This window comes from Choristoneura fumiferana, chromosome 18 (genome assembly GCF_025370935.1).
Source record: "Choristoneura fumiferana chromosome 18, NRCan_CFum_1, whole genome shotgun sequence".
Classification (NCBI taxonomy): domain Eukaryota; kingdom Metazoa; phylum Arthropoda; class Insecta; order Lepidoptera; family Tortricidae; genus Choristoneura; species Choristoneura fumiferana.
In genome coordinates, this window is record NC_133489.1 from 4,710,912 (window position 1) to 4,729,245 (window position 18,334).

General features: G+C 39.4%; 1 protein-coding gene across 1 annotated transcript in view; it reads left to right on the forward strand.

The window, feature by feature from the left end:
* Window positions 1-1,025: 1,025 nt before the first annotated feature.
* Window positions 1,026-18,334, forward strand: part of LOC141438327 (acyl-coenzyme A oxidase 1-like) — a gene marked incomplete at its 5' end in the record, with an annotated part of 31,597 nt that continues 14,288 nt past the window's right edge. The window contains 11 exon segments of the mRNA XM_074102172.1: window positions 1,026-1,580; window positions 5,205-5,364; window positions 5,566-5,734; window positions 8,121-8,244; window positions 9,767-10,011; window positions 10,660-10,820; window positions 11,594-11,756; window positions 12,331-12,521; window positions 13,271-13,414; window positions 14,535-14,640; window positions 15,847-15,999. Of these exon segments, the coding sequence (XP_073958273.1) occupies window positions 1,451-1,580; window positions 5,205-5,364; window positions 5,566-5,734; window positions 8,121-8,244; window positions 9,767-10,011; window positions 10,660-10,820; window positions 11,594-11,756; window positions 12,331-12,521; window positions 13,271-13,414; window positions 14,535-14,640; window positions 15,847-15,999 (1,746 nt within the window).

The window sequence follows — 18,334 nt, forward strand, 5'->3', positions numbered from 1 at the left end:
GCGAACTAAAAAGGAAAAATATTAAATTAATGTAACATTTGTCATATGTATGGAAGTAGTAAGAATATTTTAGGTTTAACCCCTTTTGTGGTTACTCATCACAGCATTATAAGAAAGCGTGCGTAGATAGGTCAAATTGTATCACAAGTTTCTTATTTCGTCCGAACACAAGTGGACTAAAAATACCTACATGTAAATTTATTAGCGGTATGTATAATGTTTTTACTATACAAGTTAACACAAATTTAAATAGTTTCATTTAAATTGTCTCATTTAAAAACGTGTGCAAATTTTACCGATAAGGTTCTAATGTTGAAATAAATGGAGCATAAGTTCTAGGACTGTAGAGACGTACTCATACTCGTATATAAGTATATGACAATATAGTTGACATTGTCCTGTAATCCCACAGATATGGATAGATAGGTGTATCTATATCCGTGTGTAATCCTGTGGATGATTAAACATCGAATAGCATAATTTGAAGTTATTCATGTTTTGAACATGAAACTACCGTGAGACTCACTTATATTATAATTGATACTGTCCCATAACTCGACATCTTACGGACGTTCGACGGATTAAACCAAAACCGTATACTTTTACTTGCCCGAATTTCATTTGCCCGAATTTCACTTGCCATACCAACGTTTGCCATAAAATATATAGAACCGTGCTGTTTTCAGGACTTTTTTAAATGTCATCATATAGAATGCAGTAGGTTAGGTTAGGTTAGTTTAATACCAACTCTGAAGAAATTACTATTTCAGAAATAAATTACTATATGGCAAATGAAAATTCTAGAAAACGATACATTCGGGCAAACGATAGAGAACCGCCCGAAACATGTCGAGCTAAACTCGATTTAAGACGTGAGTTATCCGGGACAGTATCAAATAATATGATATTTAAGTTTCAGCGAAACATCAATCAACTAAGTTATACTTAACACGATACAACAGCCGTATCTATACAATTAATATGCTCAATAAGGTCGTCATTGTTAAATTACCTTAATTAGTATTACGTAGTTTCACCGCTGCAATACGTAAACTTATTACGTTACCAGATTCAGTACCTAATAGTACGTGGAATATATCGGTTTGGTTATAGAGTAAAAAGTTTAAATATTCGTCAGACTACCGAGACCATTATTTATTCCAAACGGCTATACCTATATATGTATTTGAATCAAAATGAAGCATCACAAACGCGCCTTAAAAGACGCGATTTTATAAATTGAACTCCACACAATTTCAATAATTTTATTTATAATCGCGAAAACATAAGAGATACAAAGTTCAATTCAATAAAATTGTACTTTAATTCGTTCAAATAAGTGAGTGCTAAAGATACGCGAAAAGATAACTCCGTGCCCTGACGCGAAAACAGTGACAGTTGAGATTTGTCAGAGCGCGAACGTGTACGTATATAAGTATACAATAGCACAATGGATGCGGTAAATAAAGTAATAAACGAGGATCTGCAAAAAGAACGTGACAAATGCAAATTCAATGTCGCGGAACTGACGGCGTTCCTCGATGGTGGCGACAAATTTACGCAGAAGAGGAGGGAGAAAGGTAAACAGAACTGTTAAAATATTTCCTTGATATATAACTTGACGTTCGCGCGATACTTCGTACTTCACAAGGCCGAAACGCCATCCTACAAATGAGGGCTATCGCGTATGAATTCGCCACTAGAGGCGCTAGTGTAGCGTGAGGTCTCCGAAATGTCAAATCTCATAGTTTTTGGGTGAGCTACGCCGGTTTATTTATAATTAGAATAATTTTGTGAATATTTTGCAATATCTGAAATTAATTATGGCAAATATGCGTTCCGGGGCAATGAATGTCTGTGTTTTGAGACAGTTTTGTCTTTCGGAAACTTTTGTCCTCTCTTTTTTCCGAACAAAACGGGGACTATGTAACACTGTGGCATGCTCGATATTTGTATGGTACGGTTTTAAGGTGTATTAAATATGATTTTAATCTAAACTTTGTTTTCACACCCGTAAAAACGGACTTTGAAAGCCATACTTAAAAACCTCACGCAACAGTGCGCCATCTAGTGAGACAAAAAACGATAGCCCTCATTGGTCAACTGATGTCTCTGTTTTGTGAAGGAGTTAAATTAGTTTAGTTAGTTAGAGTTTAAGTTCTAAGTTTATGTTATTACTATATAAATGTATATATAGTTTATTCAAATACCTTACATAAACTTAATTTATAAGTGTTCCTTAAACCTCTTCCTAAAGATTACATGAGGTTAAAATAGCATAATATATGTTATATATAAAAATCGGCCAAGTGCGAGTGCGAGCGACTCGCGCATGAAGGGTTCCGCTCCGCACCTCCGTACAATGTTTTAAAAACAAATAGCTCAGTAATATTTTTACGTAAAAAAAAAATTTCAAGCTTTTTTGTCGGTACTTTTTGCATGGTTACCAAATTAGGTAGTCGTCAAGACGAATTCAAATTAGACCAAAATCGATGCTCGTATTTTATTACAGAGTCCAGCCATCTACGTCCCACTGCTGGGCACATGCCTCCTCTCAGAACAAGAGGGCTTGGGCCATAGTTCCCACGCGGGCCCAGTGCGGATTGGGAACTTCGCACGCATTTTATTTAAATTATTTCATTCCACCTGAACAAACATAATGAGGGCTATCGCGTATGAATTCGCGACTAGAGGCGCTAGTGTAGTGTATAATTAGAATAATTTTGTGAATATTTTGCAATATCTGAAATTAATTATGGCAAATATGCGTCCCGGGGCAATGAATGTCTGTGTTTTGAGACAGTTTTGTCTTTCAGAAACCTTTGTCCTCCCTTTTTTCCGAACAAAACGGGGACTATGCAACAGTGGCATGCTCGATATTTTTATGGTACGGTTTTAAGGTGTATTAAATATGATTTTAATCTAAACTTTGTTTACACGCCCCTAATAACAGACTTTAAAAGCCATACTTAAAAACCTCACGCAACAGTGTGCCATCTAGTGAGACAAAAAACGGTAACCCTCTTTAGTTACATTACATTACAAGTTAATAAAAACATATCACCAAAATGTAAGCACTAAGTAGGTGCAAGTTTTTTGAATAAAGAACCATTTTAAATTTTCATCCTCTTTGGCTGTCGCCCTGTACATATTATGAATTAGTGAATAAATCTTAACCCCCTAGCCCTAGCCTTAATGCCCCTAGCAACTGACGGCCGTCATCTTGGCAGCCTAGCAATCAAAAACTGCTGAATGAAACACGTTTCTTTATTTTATTTTTAGTATTTGTTGTTGTTGCGGCCACTGTAATACATAATCTGTGAAAATTTCAAGTGCCTAGCTATAACGGCTCAAGAGATAGAGCCCTGTGACAGACGGACAGACAGACAGACAGACAGCGGAGTCTCAGTAATAGGGTTCCGTTGGCACCCTTTGGGTACGAAACCCTAAAAACTGGAATCTCGATGTCATTAAAGTTGATTTTATGTTAAATGTTTATTTTACTCGTATATAATAACTTGCTGTTATTTATAATAAATAAAATTTAAATTAAGTATATTTTCCCATTCATGCACATTGATAATTTGTGAATCTCTGGTGATCTATGGTAAGCACTAAACGCCAACGTCCGTTTTTTCGCCTGCCGTAGGAGCAAAGTATTGCACCAGCCACCAAGGCTCACCCGATCAAAACTTGCACTTTCTAACTCGCTTGTCCCATCCACTCCACAGAAGTCATCGGTAATTCAGTCCGCACTTTTTAGGGTTCCGTAGTCAACTAGGAACCCTTATAGTTTCGCCATGCCTGTCCGTCTGTCTGTCTGTCTGTCCGCGGATAAGCTCAGACCATTAGTACTAGAAAGCTGTAAATTGGCATGAATATATATATCAGTGAAGCCGACAGTGGAAATATAAAATAACAAAACATTTTGTTTTTAGTTTAGGTACAGTCGAGTTCATAAACTTGTGAGCAAAAATTTGATCAAAATTATCTGAACAAGGCTCTATTGTTAACGGCGTAGAAGCGTGTTCAGATATTATTGATAAAATTTTTGCTCACAAGTTTATGAACTCGACTGTGTACTCCCATAGACGTAAAGTGGGGGTGATTTCTTTTTTATCGACTAACCCTATTCCGTACACAATAGGAAATCCTTAGAAATATATTATTTACTTGACTTTTTCGTAATGGCTACGGAACCCTATCCTGGGGTATCATTCAATATTCAACTTTTAAGTGCAAATTTTTATTAAAATCGACCTTCCCCTCTCTAAAATCTAAACTAGTTGGGTGGAAAAATTTGTAAAAATTCATATTGGTAGTAAATATAGAAAATGATAGCGGCTAAGATTGCTTGGGAATTATTAGTAGTTTAAGAATAAATAGCAGCCTAAGGCATAAAACATACCTAAACTTTGATTTGATTTGGCAGATTCCGTACCACTTCCGTACACAATAGGAAATCCTTATAAATATATTATTTACTTGACTTTTTCGTAATGGCTACGGAACCCTATCCTGGGCGTGTCCGTCACGCTCTTGGCCAGTTTTTTCCATCAAATCATTCGTCCACAATTCCACTCGCATTCCCACATGTCGGTACCTATACCAAATGTCAAGTCAATCCAACCACTGGAAGTGGGGCAAAAAAGGCACATTGATTTGTTCACACTGCCTCCTTTTACTTCGCGCAAAGCGAAGCGCGACCGCGTCCTCGCACAAAGCAAAGTAATTGTTTTAGTTCATTAATACGGACCTCCGCAAAGTAACAGTAAGTAGCGCCTTCATTGATTTGTCTTGGATATACTTTGCATGTTGCTGTGGAAGCAGGCAGGCGTATTGTGACTTGGCCGTTTTCTCTCAGACCCAGACCCTATACTGCGAAGTACGAAATTCGAACTACTTAAGTATCTTGCCGTCCCCGTGACGCTAATATTATTTTATACGAGAGTGACAGATGGTACGATACGCTATTGATCCCAATCGCATACCCTTTTCAGTCTTCAGATGGAACGACGTCAGTCTGATGATAATGTGGTTTGAGTTCATCGAGTAAATAGTCACTTTTCCCTAGTTTATGAATGAAAATTACCTCAACCTATAGGTATGCTGATATCTAACTAACGGACTATTTACATTTTTTCAAGACACTAGCCTATTGGTGTCACTTTGTCCCGTGATATTAATTTGTTTATCTTTTTCAGAGAACAGAGTCTTCAGTATCCAAGGCCTTCGGGACGCCGTGCCTGACGAGTACATGAGCCACAAGGAGCGCTACGAAAATGCGGTGCGGAAAGCTGTCATCATGCACCAGACGTTGGGAACCCTGGAGGATAAGACTCTCACCGAGTATGAAACTGCCAGGTCAGAATCACAAACCTTAGCTGAATCTTTGGAAGAGGAAGCCTTATATAATTAACTTCCTGTGTATGTTGTTTACTTTACCTTTTTGGTGTTCAAATTTTCAAATACTTACCGACCTCTCCTAGATGTATCAGCAAACATTTTAGACTCATTTATACCTTTCTGCTATCAGTCCTTTGAAACCATAATTGTATGCGGCAGACTGGCTCTCCGCGCCACGACAAGCTCGGCCATATTTAAGGAAAACTCACCCCTGATGCTGCACTATTCGATGTTCGCTAACGTGATTGAAGGCCAGGGCGACGAGAAGCAAAGGGAATACTGGCTGAAGAAAATAAATAACATGGAGATTATTGGCACTTACGCTCAGGTAATTAATCCACAAAATCATGGTGATGGGTCAAAGATACCATAAGTCACTTCGAGAAAAGGATGGTAGGTAGTTGTCGACTCGGCGGGATCACTGCCGTGCCCCTTGATTAATCATATGTGGGATCATATTTGTTTTTAGAACGTCTTCGTCATTATCCTTGCAGAAAATATTGTTTAAAGACATGACTTCTTCAAGTCGCTTTAATCTTGACAGACTGGTCGTGATCGTGATAGGTAGTCGTTAAGGATTAGTCGTGTACTTACCTACTTTGGTGACAACTTATTCTTAGTAAAATAGTGTGGTGTTTTCCTCTTTCCTTCCACAAAATCAAATCCAAATCATTTATTCAGTAAATAGGCCGCAATGGGCACTTAGTCCTTTTTAGGGTTCCGGAGCCAAAATGGCAAAAACGGAAACCTTATAATTTCGCCATGTCTGTCTGTCTGTCCGTCCGCGGCTTTGCTCAGGGACTATCAATGCTAGAAAGCTGTAATTTTGCACGGATATATATGTATACTATGCCGACAACAGGATACGAATGTGTGATGAAACTGGTTATAAAACACTAATTAACTGCACTATGAAACTGTTATGACATTATGATCGAATACGTGTTGATGTCAAAATAATAAAAATATTTAGCACGTCCTTATAGACGGCTCTGACTGGTATGTGCTGAATGAAAGTACATTTGAACTGAATAGCAAAAAATGAAATTTAACAATCGAGAAGGCTTGATCAGCCCTGTTACAATCGGAACGATAGAACGAAATGAATGAATGAATGAATACGCGTTAGAAGTGAGCACAGGTTGCCCTTATGCGGCTCGTAATCGCGTTAGACGCAATAAGTGTCGACTAAACGCTACTTTATGGCTGTACGCCTTTAACTGGAAAGATAAAGGTCCGTCCTAAGAAACTACAACCGGGTACGGCAAGGCAGGCATGGTTTGACGTGCTATTTAAATCAAAGTTATGGCGACAGTCCTTTCATTATGGTAATAAACTTAGGAGCGTGAAAAAAACGCTCAAGGCCGCAAAACGAACACAACTCAAAATGAACCATGAAGAATAACAAAGAGGTTTGATCAGGCATAAAAACAACCAGAACGATTCTAAATGGAACGTTACAGACCGGCGATGAATGTTAATTACATCAGTGGTTAGCACAAAATAAGTCGCGTTGTGTCGACATCTGCGATGCGTCACACTGCGTTACGCCATTATTCCCCGTTCATCTGTTTATATTTAGCACGTCCTTATAGTACGGCTGCTGATCGTAGAATGATTTTTGACATAAAACAAGTGCTGAATTTGAAAGTACAGTGATATTCGAAAATTGAAATTTGACTGAATTTTTAAAACGACGAAATGGAAGAGGTTAACAATCGAGAAGGCTTGATCAGCCCTGTTACAACCGAACGATAGAACGACGAATGAATGAATGAATCGCGTTAGAAGTGAGCACAAATAAGTCGCGATGTGTCGACACTGCGACTGCGCAGTGTGACTGAAAATTGTTACGATTATTCCCCACTTTTCGCAACGGCGTTGAAACATGGGTTTACACAACACCGTAACGTTACGGAACAAAGTTACAAAAATCCGTCCGTTAGGACGCAATAAGTGTCGACTTATGTCGTAAACGCTACTTGATATGGCTGTATGGGAGAGGCCATAACCGCCTTTAACGACACCCACGGAAAGATAAAGGTCCGTCCTAAGAAACTACAACCGGGTACGGCAAGGCAGGCATGTGCTCTGAGGTTTTATAGAAACAAAAGACGTGCTAGTTTGATCAAAGTTATGGCGACAGTCCTTTCATTATGGTAATAAACTTAGGAGCGTAATGATTTTTGACCCCTGCGTTTAAAACGCTCAAGCATTCACACTATCTGCCGCAAAACAAAGTTGCTAGATAGGTTTGGACATTGTGCTGTGTGTAATTCAAACTAGCTACCGTAATATATTTTATCAAGATCCTGGTTTACAAATTGTTTATCTGATAGTATAAGGTCGTAGAAGGTACATTACAGGCAGTAATATCGGATAGGATAGGTATAACGCATGAAAACAGCTGATACGCTGGAACAGCTATACCGATAGAGTTGTGCTTTATCCTATCAGAACGTTGCATAACGACTTTGAGAATTTGAAACCCATACTTATCTGGGTGGGGCTCTGAACTGTTTCAACAGCTACCTACCTATATCCCACGTGTGTTACGAAAATCTGAAAATAAACGACTATGTACTATAACCCATTTCAATAAGTAGATAGTAGCTTAGGTTAGGTTAAGTTAGGGTAGTAGTATTTATTACTACTAGAGACTATACTATAGCTTCTTGCAGGAAGTCTTATTATAACAATTTTGTTGATTACAGACAGAGTTAGGACACGGCACGTTCATCCGCGGTCTGGAAACGACGGCTGAATATGATCCGAAAACCGAAGAGTTCGTGCTCAACAGTCCCAAGCTCACGGCGTACAAATGGTGGCCGGGTGGACGTAAGTTCGCTTTCATTTCATAATGCTAGTTTAAACGTTTGGGCTCAGGCGCGGATCCAGCCCTCAAAAAAGTTTGTGGTCACAGTCACCTGAAAATCAATTCATTGTTTTTAGGGTTCCGTAGTCAACTAGGAACCCTTATAGTTTCGCCATGTCTGTCCGTTTGTCTGTCCGCGGGTAAGCTCAGAGACCGTTACTAGAAAGCTTTAGGGTACCTCCCATAGACGTAAAGTGGGGGTGATTTTTTTTCTTGACTAACCCTATATTGTGGGGTATCGTTGGATAGGTCTTTTAAAACCATTGGGGGTTGCTAAGTCAATTTTTCTAGTCAGTGATCTATTTGAGAAATATTCAACTTTAAAGTGCAAATTTTCATTGAAATCGAGCGTCCCCCCCCCCTCTTAAATCTAAACTGTTGAGTGGAAAATTAAAATAAATCAGAATGAAAAAAAAATATAGCGGCTAAGATTGCTTGAGAATAATTAGTAGTTTAAGAGTAAATAGCAGCCTAAGGTATAAAATATACCTAAACTTGGAAGATTCAGTACACAATACGAAATCCTTAGAAAAATACTATTTGATTTTTGTAATGGCTACGGAACCCTATCCTGGGCATGTACGACACGCTCTTGGCCGGTTTTTTATTTTATTTTATTAAAGCATATCATTTATTTATTATCGTTAGCCTACCGATCTCAATAGACCGTAAAAGTGTGTCTTTGCAAGTCTATTAAGGACATGTCGTAAAACGGTGTCATCTATTGCTCAAAAACTCAAAGTCACTCAGAGGGCTATAAACAGGCTATGCTCGGGGTTTCTCTGCGGGATAGAATTAGAAATGATGATATCCGCAGTAGAACTAAGGTTACGACATAGCCGAAGAATTCGAAACTAAAGTGGCAGTCACATCCTTGGCTGATGGGGCTTCTCGAATGGCGTCCGCTTTCCAACAAGATTTGGTTATCGCGTGGTAAAGCACAAGACCGGAGTAGAGCCTTAGGCCTAAGCATTCTTTCGTGAAAAGGATTAAAGGATTATTGGAAGAGGACATTGCATTCTAGTCTAGGGTGTTGAAAGTGGCGCAGAACTTACCAGATTTGCACTCTTCGCTATCGGGCCGGGAGGTTTAAATAATCTATGCTTACCTAATCGTAACTTCGGATAATATAATAAATGAACTATTCATATTTTATAATAATTGGTTCCTTATCTAATGTCTTATCGTTTAAATAAATACTACACGGGAAGACATAGGCATCTAATCTACTAAGTATACCTACAATAAAATATAAATAATGCAAATATAAAGAATCTGAAATCCACATAATATTGGACGTCCTTTCACACTGCTTGATTACGCGTAACTAATTATCTTAATTATTGATTATTTTTGACACAATTAACCACTAATGTCTTAGAGAAATCAACTTGAATGAATAACACTTTGCTTTGTCTTTCAAAATAGGTTGCATTCAATTGTGATGATGATGATGATGATTTATAACCTCCATCTCATTTCCAGTGGCCCACACAGCCAACCACTGCGTGGTCATGGCACACACCTATAGCCAAGGCAAGAGCTGCGGCATCCAGCCCTTCATGGTCCAGATTCGAGACCTGGAAACTAACATGCCCATGAAAGGCGTGAAGCTGGGAGAGATCGGTGCTAAGCTGGGCTTCAATACCGTCAACAACGGATTCCTGGGCTTCGAAAACCACAGGATACCAAGGGATAGGATGCTGATGAAGAATTCCCAGATTTTAAAGGTAACCGCGTAAAGACGACTGAAGTTTAGTTCTTTAAACTTTCCAAAAAACCGTATACCTATCTACATACCGTTACATATGTATACAACCGTTTAAAAACGTATACAATCGACCATTGGTTTTCAAGACCACATAGACCAATATAAAAATCAACTCATGTCTTTTTCAACCTCGACTGCAGACAGGTCGACACTGTCAATTTGTAGCCAAATGAAGCCTGAGGCCATTTTACTGTCTAACGTGCGAGTGATCGCGATTGCATTTACTATCTCTTTCTACCCTCATCTTATTCTTATACCGCGTGACAGAAAAAAGTGGTAAAAACGGTTGCGAAAGACAATAAGGCCTGATTTAATAAGAACCCCCCAAGGCGACATTGTACTTCAAATTATCATAGTGTTTTGTCTCTAGTGACGCTTATAAATGGGGTCTGGAGTAGGGCTTAGAGCAACACATTGAGTGTAGGGTACGTACGGTCAGCATCAAATGTAGCTGCATAGGTACTTTTGTACTTTGTCGTTTTACAGCACCACACAAATTTGACAAATGTGTTAAAACGACAAAGTAAAAAAGTGATTTGCTACTTTTGATGTTGGCTGTACACGTCATTTTGTCTACCTTACAAAAGGAAACTTGTTCCTGCTTCAGGACGGAACGTTCATATCATCGCCCAACAGCAAGCTGACGTACGGCACCATGGTTTACATCAGGGTCTCCATATTGGGCACAATGGCCAACACACTGGGCAGAGCTGTCACTATCGCTACACGTTACGCTGCTGTTAGGAGGCAATCGCAACCTAAACCAAAGTAAGTGACCTCAATGCATGGCAAGTAAGACATTTTTATTCCGATTCAACTGCTAGATCTAATTTACGTGTACGAAGCCGGGGGAAAGCTTAATATACCTACCTATAATATCATTGGGGATACTATGACTTACCTATGGTGATGTCCTCTATGTCGACGACTCCTGTCCGACAATGGCGAACCTTTAAGCTTGTTTATTATGTGCCCGAATATGGCTGGTGGTCACCTGAATAAATATTTTTTATTTTTATTATATACGTAATAGGAAGGTCTCGGGCGGGACATTATAATATGGCGTTCGGCAACCAGGTGTACCTGTTATACAGAGCTGCGCCATTCCATAGGACGTCTTTGTATGGCAAGAACTGGTTTGCAGGAGTCCGCTTTCCTTCCCTTATAATTGAGCTTAAAATACGCCCTTAGAGAGTCTACCCTTATACATACGCACAACCTGCTACCGCACTACCTTATGGTACTCACACACTGGCTGTTATAAGTGTTATGTAAACTTATAAAACATTTAAAAATACGACGAAACGGTTGAAGAAAAGGTAGGCAGTACGTGCCCCGCCTTCTTTTTTCGTCTTGGCAACAAAATAAAAAAAAGAAGGCGGAGCACTACCTACCTTTTCTCAAATCGTTTCGTCGTATTTTCAAATGTTTTATAACGTTATATAACACCTATAACAGCCAGTGTGGGAGCACCATTAATTTTCCTTTAATTAACAAACATGATTTCTTAAAGCTCTTTCTATTCTATTCTATACCTACAGCGAGCCTGAACCGCAAATTTTGGACTACGTGACGCAACAGCACAAGCTCTTCATCGGCATAGCGTCCAGCCACGCGTACTACATCAGTTGCTTCTGGCTGTGGACGCTGTACCACCGCGTCACCAAGGAGCTCGCAGTTGGCAACATGGATAACCTAGCTGAGGTAACTGAACAGTATTAGTGTCCTACTGCCAAAGGCCTCTCCCCTGCAATGTCATCTTAGCTTTGCAGTTTTCTGTACAAATGATGTCTGTGAAATCCCTTTGAAGCGAAACGAGAGCTAAGCACGAGAACGGAAGAACAAGAAACTCTTCACATTTTCGTTTCACGGATCTCCTCGTGATCCTATTGGGCACCAGAGTTTATGAAGTCTCAGCGAACCCAGCGGCGGATCCAGGTTTCTAGTCAGGGGGGAGGGGTCATTGATCAAATTCTATTTTTTTTTCGCTTCTGTCGCAGAAAGAAACTAATTTTATTAAAATCAATGAGTTTAGATAAATATCTACTGTTGTACTGGACCCAGCCCAGTACCTGAGAAAGGAGATGACCTTTTGCCTCCACTCTGGCTAGATCCGCCCTTGGGCGAACCTTTCCATGAGACGTGCGTTGTAACCCTTCTGGTGTTGCAGGTGTCCATGGGCGACGGAAATCATTTACCATCAGGCAATCCGTTTGCTCGTTTGCCCTTTATACCATAAAAAAAAAGTTTTCTTAAACCGTACTCTTCTTGCTTCCAGCTGCACGCACTTGCATGCTGTCTCAAAGCGACGACTTCAGCCGACGCAGCAGTTCTGGTAGAGCGTTGCCGATTGGCTTGCGGCGGCCACGGCTACATGCTGTCCTCAAACTTACCACAGATTTATGCCAACGTCACCGCCGCCAACACATACGAAGGAGAGAACACTGTGATGCTCTTGCAGACTGCAAGGTAAGTGGTCAAAGGTTGAGATCCGATTGCTTGTATAAATCACCCTTAGCATCTAAAGTCCGAGGTTGGCTCAGAAGCAGCACCTTTGGCATCCTTATTCAAACTTCCTTGCTTAGTGACAGCTACTCACTCTCCGGTAAGCTGTAAAAAGCTAAAGACTAACAGCAACAGTCAGTTCGGAAAAAAACAATTGAAGATCGCGGCAGGCTTGTAGAAGTCATAGAATTTATTGTCATCTCAGCAGACGTCTACTGCTGGACATACTTAGGCCTTTCCGAAGGATCGCGCGGCACACGCAGCCAACACCTTTCCGTGTTCTTTACCAGATCATTAATTGGTTTAGTTAGACGTTACTTTGCGGAGGTCCAAGTCCGTATCAATGAACTACCTTTTACCTTACTACTTCGCTATTGCATGTACACAAAAGCTACACTTGTGCGACACATTTGTTTTCATGCTGAAACCAGCTCTCGACCACTTTCACTTAAGTCTCAGACCCAACTAGCTATCCCTAACACCACACAGATATTTGTTGAGTGGTAAGGCCACATCACACGAAGAATAGATAACCACTGAGGGAAAAACGTTCTCGAGCAGCGACCACGAACCGGAAGACACAGCGTTAGCTTAGCAGGTCTCTTACTAGATACAACGATGTTGTGGTGTTCTAAGGGGGAGGCTTTTGTTCATAACTTCTTCCGGCTTATGGTGATGTCTAGTTTGGTTAATGTAACCATTGTTGTTCGCAGGGCTTTGGTGAAAGCCGGAATGCAAGTCGCCCAAGGGCAGAAGGTGAGCCCTTCCATGGCGTACTTGGCAGATCAGAGCAAGATGGCCAAGTGGGACAGCTCGGTGGACGGCATCGTGAAGGGATTCCAGAAGGTTGCTGCTGGGTATGAACCACTTTATATTAATACTTCTTTTCTTGACATTCCTCCGAATGATAGGGCTTGAGTTTTAGTTCCTACTCGTAAGAACCCAGCGCGGCTTCAGAACTTCGTTGAATTGATTTAGACGTAAATCGTGCGCTAGAAAAGCCAGTGGTAAATTTCATAAAAACTCAGAGGTGCGAGCCTGGGTTTGAACTTTGAGCCTATTATCCTTTGCTTGCGAGCTGGAAAAACTACTAGGCTACCCATTAGTAAATAACTCATTGAGTAAGGTTTTTAAGTTAAGAAACTTAAAATTTTAATAAGTGTTTTTCTGTAATATTAACCTTGCTTACAAAAATGACGTTAGTTTGGTGGTCGGAACTTTTCAATGGTGTTCCAGCTGTGCGTTAGTTATTCATTACCATCCCACGTATATTCAACGGAAGGACAAGTCGCAAGAACTTTAATCACACTAGATTCAGCATTGGTATTGTCTTTACTTTTCATAAAAAAATTACCCTGAGCATCATCTTTTAATAATACTTGCCGAAACAGTAATGACGAAAAAGAAAGGCCGCAAAAACGCTGGATAGGTAGGTACCTATTTACCCGAATATCGTTACTAATATTATAAATGCGAAAGTGTGTTTGTATTTTTGTCCGTCTTTCACGTCGAAACGAAGCGACGGATCGACGTGTTTTTGGCATAGAAATAGTTTATGGGCCAGAGAGTGACATAGGCCACTTTTTATCCCGGAAAAAGCACAGTTCCCGAGGGAACAGCGCGCTATAACCGAATTTCAAGCGTACGAAGCCGCGGGCAAAAGCTTTTATAGATTTGTATCACAATTTAATAGATCAGAGGCCTTATTATCTAACGCACTCTGAAACACAATCGTTTTCATTACTTTCGTTATGTCAAACGGTGTGGGATGATGGTAGAAAGAGACGGTGAATGCAATCCCGCTCGGGCTTAGATAATACAGCCACTTTCTGTCATTTGAATATTTCTAATCAAACCAGCAGCCCATGGTTTGCAGTGCTTGTTTCTACTACACCATAAGTAAAATCACCAAATTTGGTCGCTAGCCTAACTCTAAGACATATTGTGTCAGTACAGTCATTGGCATTTATTTTGTAGAAAAGTGGCAGCTTGTTTGGCTAGCCTACAGCGGCACACCAACAACGGGCAGTCGGCAGAAGACGCCTGGAATCTGACATCAGTACAGCTGGTCGCCGCTTCAGAGGTAAGGACCGCACTACGTACCCCACCCCCCCCCACCCAATACATAGGGTCACAAGCGGCTGGGCTGGGCCCTGCTAACACTAGTTTTTCGTAGATACCTTCAAATTTGCATGGAAACCCCGGTGCGCGCGTCCGACTCGCGTTTTTTTTTCAAATATAAGAGAATAAACTTTGCAAGACGCGTGAGATTTATAAACGAATCAGATTATTTTGATCCAATTTTACGATTATTGCCATATTAAGGGGTATCATAAATTTCTCGTTAGTTAAAAAACGGGTGTAGGTAGCAGTCGGCGTAACTTAATAAAAATTAAAATACAAATCAATTTTATGGCACCAATTTCGTTGAAATTTTCTCTAGGGGCCAATGTAGTCGTATATCAAATAAACTACTTGTTCATGCAAATGTAAGCAATTTCGCCAATGGATCGATTTAAATTGTGCCAGGTTTATGCTTACATGATTTACCTATTTCCTTAATGGTCATATTATATTTATAATGGTGGGAATTTAGACTCATTGGCAATTCTTGTTTTGACGTGTGAATAGGATCTGGGTGGCTGAAGGTAGATGCCCCCTCGAGTGCGGATCCAGCTGTTAACCCCTCGTATGCGAGAACTAAAAAAAACACTGAATTCTAGTCTCATCTGTTTTAATAAGCAAAAAACGTCGAGGGCGAATATTCAGCGTTTTATTTTGTCATTAGTGTCATCACAGGAGTTATTAAAAGAGGTAATGCCCAGGGTTGTTTTTTTATGAAAATTTAATACAATACCGATGCTGAATTTAGCGTGATTAAAATTCTTGTGACACGTCTTTCCGTTGAATAAACGTGGGACGCTCGCTTATGACGTTTGACCGCGTGGCCAAAACGCTTGAATATTCGCCCCAGAGATATAACTACACGGTGTACCTAGTTAGTTATTCCTGTACCTACCTAATGGAGGGTAGGTAGGTATAGTATTCCTAGTCAATTTTATCACTTTAGCTGTCCCTCGCTTTCGCAACTATCATGGGTCGATACGTCCGTGCATTACAGGTAATGCAATGTACAGAATCATCCATTTGTGACGTCACGTAGACGTGGCAGAGCTAGTTTGCAGGTGCATTTCATGTAACGCACGGACAGTTAAAGTGTTGAACGACGTGTAAAATTCGAAACCATTTTTTTTAGTAATAGTTACCTACGTATAAATTTTGTCCACAGGCTCACGCTCGCGTGATCCTCCTCTCAGTATTCAAGTCAGAAATGGACGTCCAGACGCTTACACTTAGCGGGGAGACAAGAACTGTCCTCTTCCAGCTGGTACAGCTGTACACCATCTACTGGGCTTTAGAGAAAGTCGGCGATTTGCTACTGGTAAGTACTGTCATAGCGAGGGCAATATTATTCTCAGAGTGCAATACTTCTGACATCTGCTTGCATCTAGGCAGGTGCAGTTTTAGAGATAATTTTTAACTACCTACTGATGTGCCAAAGGAAACTTTCCAAAATTGCGAATTTTTTCACATAGAATTTTATACGTGAAAGTGAGTTTTCTTGCGGTACTTTTTAGCTAGGTATATTTGATAAAAAACTGTTCAGCCGATTTTTAAATATTGAACTTTGAAATGACAATGGTTTTTGAGTGAATTGAATGTAAATATTGGACTCCTGATGCTTTAGAAAAATAACCAATAAGGTGCTAAGTCTCTGGATATTTTACTTTAAACAATAGGTAAACAACTGCAAAAACTGTTCTACTGTCTTATCAATTGAAGAAATACTTTGCGTATCACGTTATCATTAAGATTTATTGTTATAATCTTTTAATGACGATTTTATACCTTAGTTATCAACAATAATAAGCGTTTAGTTCCACGCTGCAAGGTACTATTTAAATAAAATTTGCAGGCTTCATGTTAGTTTAAATAAATAGTCGGGGATGGTGCAAATTAGCTTATCTATTACAAGTAAATACGGCGTATCTGTATTTGTGTAATGTTACAGAGGATCATTTTTACTTCATATTTATTTTATTTCAACGAATTTGGACTACTTAAAAATTATTATAGTTTTACTACGCGGTTTTGCACTATCCCCAACAATGTGTTAGGTACCTATCTAAATATCGACTTATATAAGGTCTTTTATTCCGTCTAGAAGAATACCTTACCAACCAAGGTAATTGGTTTTCCTATAGTTTATCGACATGTTCGTCGATTTTAGCGCAAAAATATGTCAATTTATTGTTCTTTTTTCCTCTTCGTAGCCTTGCTACAGTTAAAAACCTGTTGAAGCAGTGTTTCTTAAACTTTTTGCTGTTGTGGACCGTATTGAGAGATTCAATTGCCATGGACTTTCGTTGAAGACTTTGCTTTAATTAGCCTGGTATAGCGTCCCAATGATGGGAAAAGATCTATTAAGGGAAAAATAATGATAACTTACATTTATTTATATTTAAGTAGAGTTTACCCACGGCTTCGCACGCGTAAACTATTCGATATGGTAGTTACAATTCAAATTCCGGGATTGTACTAAATTCCCCTGGGAAATGCCAAAATTTATATCGTGATCTTCATTAAGGTTGTTTTAAGAACAACTGTCCAAAATTTCAAGACTCTAAACCCAGCGGTCGACATTTCAAGATTTTATCCCTATCCCGTGGGAATATCGGGATAAAAGTAGCATATTTTTTAATCCAGACGTCCAGCTACCTACATACTAAATTTTATGACTAAGCCCAGCGGTTGTTATTTCAAGATTTTATCTCTATCCCGTGGGAATATCGGGATAAATTCAAATTTAAATTCAAAATTAAAATTATTTATTCAGTAAATAAGCCGCAATGAGCACTTTTACACGTTATTTTTTAAACTACCAGCGCTTTCAGAAAGACCATCATTGCCAAGAAGAATGCGCCGCAAGACACTTGGCAGAAAGCCATTTTTTCGAAATAAAATAATTACAAATAAAATACTTAAAAACTACAGTATATAATTAAAGAAAAAATTACAAAAAAAAACATACTTACAGGGATGTGTGGGGTCTCTTAGTTACAAAACTAAACACTAACTATATCTAAGATTCTTGTGTAGAATGCTTCCACCGTCATAAATTAAAATAATAACAATAATACTTTAATTCTGAAATATACATTTCAGGTCAAGTAACCATTAAGCTTTTGGATTCCGAAGGAAAGCTCACGTCTGCCGCCTCCAAAGTTCGCTCACACGGACTCGTGTCATGTAAAAATAGCCTATATGTTAATCCAGGGTATATATTACATGCACGCCAAATTTCATGGAAATCCGTTCAGTAGTTTTTGCGTGAAAGAGTAACGACCATACATCCAAATAAACTTTTGCGTTCATAATATTAGTGGGATTAAATGATATCAAAATTTATCCGACCTGCCGCGGACCCCTAAAGGTTTCGTGGACTCTATTTCAGGAACCCTATGTTATTAGAGCAAACTGGACATTTATTCTGTCAAAGTCATAGTGACAGAAAGTGTTAATATAAATGCAAGTTTTACTTGCATTCCCTTTTGGTAAGTACTTAATTTTTTTTTCTCAAACATGCTCGGAAATGTATGCGTTAATGTCACGAAATGGAGACATGAAGTTTCTCATTTATGGCTCCCTACCACCTCCCTACATAACTTCTTGGCCTAGGCCATGAAGTATGTATGAAAATCCATTATTGTCCGCTG